This window comes from Bidens hawaiensis, unplaced genomic scaffold (genome assembly GCF_021521415.1).
Source record: "Bidens hawaiensis isolate Kalapana, Puna unplaced genomic scaffold, B.hawaiensis_p1.1 tig00017367_1, whole genome shotgun sequence".
Lineage (NCBI taxonomy): Eukaryota > Viridiplantae > Streptophyta > Magnoliopsida > Asterales > Asteraceae > Bidens > Bidens hawaiensis.
Genome location: NW_027505009.1, coordinates 76759 through 80269, shown reverse-complemented (window position 1 = coordinate 80269; position 3511 = coordinate 76759). Strand labels below are relative to the sequence as shown.

Here is a 3511-nt window from a genome sequence, read left to right as displayed (position 1 = left end):
GATATCTAATGACAATTGATATAGTTTTATTATTAAAACTATTTAAATTTAGTTTTATTATTATAACTACGTGATTGACTTGACCTGGAATTTGCTTACCATTAAACGTGCTGGAGTTTATTAGTAAGAATTAGTTCATATTAGTTAGTTAGAGTTTATTATCAATTAGTTAGGATTAGTTAATCCTTTCTTTTCTTGTCTATAAATACTAGTTTGTAATCACATTTACATTTGAATGAGAATTATGATTTGAATTTTTCAAAACGATAGTAACCAATTCCTAACAATAATTTGCGTTCCCCATCAAAAGAATTTTTGGGTGCGCCAGTGTCAATGTGACGTCTTTAGCACCCCATCTCCCCATAACAGTGTAACACATACTTCCACATTTGTCAATCTCACCCCAACAAATATAAGTTCTAAACCAGATATCGAGCGTTTTGTTGGTCAAGAAATAAATTTGATTGTCACATAATTCGGACTCTTAAAATAACACTTTATAGAATAATAATAAAGTTTCGATATTATTCTAAAACCATAAAACACATGATTCCAAGGATGCAACATTGTTGTTATTTTAAGCACTTATTATACAAATTCATACCACTAATTTAAACTTCTACAACTAGCTTTTATCAATAATAGTAATCAATACAATCCCAAGAATTAATCCAAAAATCATGGCCTGTCAAACATGGAGAAATTCCCTCCATAAGTTATGTCTTACATATATTTGTAATTAAATGTATTCCTAGAATTATCTTTCAATTCTTGTAAATATGTCTTATTGTAATAGACAAAGTATGTTTGATTATATTCTTCTTTCAAATACCATGGTTAGTAGCAGGTTATCAAACCGAATATTCCGGTATCAAATTTGGTTTATTTTATGTTGCTTCATATTTAAATCTACTAGTTTCTTCATTATTTGTAACAGTTCCTTACTTGGGGGTTGGAATCTTTCTATTCCGTGCATATATGCTCCTGATCTTTTTAATATCACTAAAAAGGTTAGAGTTTTTGGAACAATAATTGGTATCTTTATTACATTAGCTAAAACTTCTCTCATAGCTTTATCTTGAACGAAAATAATAACAATTTACATTTCACTAAAAGCAATTTAATTAAAGCCACCCTGAATATTATCAATGTAATTAATTAAAATTTTAATTTAGTTTTACCGAAAAAAGTTAACTAAAATTGACTTTAAGGTCATGGGGTATACTCTAACTTCTACATAGGTTAAAGTGACATGACACTTTAAAGATGGATTAAACCACTCCTCACTTGTGTTAAGTGTGTTAAAAGGCCCATGTGTTATGCTTTTAACGGGTTAAAAGGAACCATATGTATTAATTACTAATTGATTTGTTATATTAATTATGTGTTAAATAGGTTAAGCCATTTCCTTTGGATGACATAGAATGAAAGAGAAAAAAATGATGATGTGAAACTTATGTGGAATTAAGATGGGTTAGAGTATACCCATAGCCTAAAGATAACATTTTGATTTTGTGATAAGCATCAAGATAACAAATTAACTTTCAAAATTCAAATTGGAAACAAAAATATAACTGATATTCTTCCATATATATATAAGCACCATCATTCCTTCACATAGTAAATCCTATATTGTGTAACTTACTCTCTTTTGTGTTTGACACATCGATCATCTCCACTTTGACACAAAGATGACTGAGTCTCGAGTTTCTGACATGGAAAAAGGCAATAGTGTCTCAGCAAATCCCAAAATCCATATAGCTCAAAAGGTGTGTATATGAATTATGATGATACCTTAATATGCAGTTGCATGTGAACTGGTTATATAATGTCTAATTTGATTATGTTGTGCAGATGTTAGCTGAATTTATTGGCACATTTTGTGTTATTTTTGCTGGTTGTGGATCAGTGGCTGTTAATAGCCTCTATGGCAAGGTAACGTTTCCAGGAGTGTGTGTAACATGGGGCTTGATCGTTATGGCGATGATCTACACCGTCGGGCATGTATCCGGTGCACATTTTAACCCCGCGGTCACCATTACTTTATCTCTTTTGGGCTTGTGTCCGTTCAAAGAGGTATGTAAATTAATGTAAATATTATTTTGTACTTGATTAAGTATGTTTTGTGTTATGTAAGTTATGTAATATTCTTACTTTTAATGAAGGTGGTGTTATATATACTTGCACAACTTTTGGGATCCATTTCAGCAAGCGGAACCTTGTCGTTGATTATGAATGTGACACCGGAAGCATATTTTGGAACTGTACCGGCTGGTTCTACCCTACAATCGTTTGTTGTCGAAATAATCATTACATTTATGCTTATGTTTGTTATCTCGGGAGCTAGCAACGATGATAGGGCGGTATGTTTTCTTATGAAAGATCTTGTAATTAAACACTAGTTGCATTTGTTTTTAAGATTATTAAAATGGAATAATTGTTTAAGTTGATTTAATATATTTGTTTTATGTTTCTTTTATCATGTCAGATTATGATTACCTATTATATCTTTACTAATTATGGTGATTCTAAATTTGCAGATAAAGAAGCATGGAGGTATCGTAGTTGGAATGACTATTATGCTAAACGTTTTTGTGGGAGGGTATTAAAATAAAATATATTTAATATTTTGGGAAATATATATGGAAATTAACTAATGTATATATTTTTTAGGCCAATTTCTGGAGCATCAATGAATCCGGCTAGAAGTCTTGGACCGGCTATTGTGAAGTTGCAATTTAAAGGAATTTGGGCATATATCTTTGGCCCGATCGTTGGAGCAGTTACCGGAGGCTTTGTTTATGAGTTGTTAAAGCCAACGGAAAAAACTTTTAGCGATATTGTGAAAAGAAGTGGATGATTTGGTCATTGGTTTTGAGATCAAAACTGAAATTGTTTTTGTTAGTCAACTGTTTTGTTCTTTTGTTGTCAATCTGACAATCTTGTTAAGTTTTTTTTATTGTAGTTTGGGATGATTTTATTGTATGAAAACTGGTATGGTTAATAATTTGGTTGATTTCCTTATATTTGTATCGGTTGATTTGTCATTAATTATTAAAAGTGTGACATCTAGCTATTGGTTGTAAAAAGAGTTTTAAGTTAATCTAGCTATTGGGTTCTTAGTAGCATGGGACCTTAAACATGGAAATGTGAGGTGAAACAAAAAATATAGAAACAAAGACAACACAAAAATTTAAATAACAATGAGAACTCACCAGAGAATACAACTTAAATTAACTTTGAAATATGTTGGATATACACATGTACATGTACATGTACATGCAGAGAATATAACTTAAATTATCAAAGAATAGAAGTTGAATAACTTATTAAAATGAGATCATGTTGTTGGAACACTGCTTCTCTTTGACTTTTGTCATATCTTATGATTTGACTCGAAATTCAACCATGCTCAACAGAAAAAGAATTAAGTCAACAGAAACTCATATTCTTGTAAATATGACAAAAATATATGAAAGTTCCCTGTCGTATGTACATATTATGGATTGGG

The 3511-nt window shown here is 30.6% G+C and overlaps 1 protein-coding gene across 1 annotated transcript; it reads left to right on the top strand.

Annotated features, from left to right (window-relative positions):
* Nucleotides 1-1691: 1691 nt before the first annotated feature.
* On the top strand, nt 1692-2869 carry LOC143609871 (putative aquaporin NIP-type). The gene is made up of 5 exons (XM_077084507.1): nt 1692-1769; nt 1855-2076; nt 2166-2363; nt 2541-2602; nt 2674-2869. The coding sequence occupies exons 1-5, from the start codon at nt 1692-1694 to the stop codon at nt 2858-2860; spliced, it is 747 nt and encodes a 248-aa protein (XP_076940622.1). The 3' UTR covers nt 2861-2869.
* Nucleotides 2870-3511: the final 642 nt, after the last annotated feature.

Coding starts and splice junctions, on each gene's coding strand:
- LOC143609871 (XM_077084507.1), top strand. CDS start 1,692: ATGACTGAGTCTCGAGTTTCTGACATGGAAAAAGGCAATAGTGTCTCA. Junction 2,364..2,540: donor CTAGCAACGATGATAGGGCG/GTATGTTTTCTT, acceptor CTAAATTTGCAG/ATAAAGAAGCATGGAGGTAT. Junction 2,603..2,673: donor CTAAACGTTTTTGTGGGAGG/GTATTAAAATAA, acceptor TATATTTTTTAG/GCCAATTTCTGGAGCATCAA.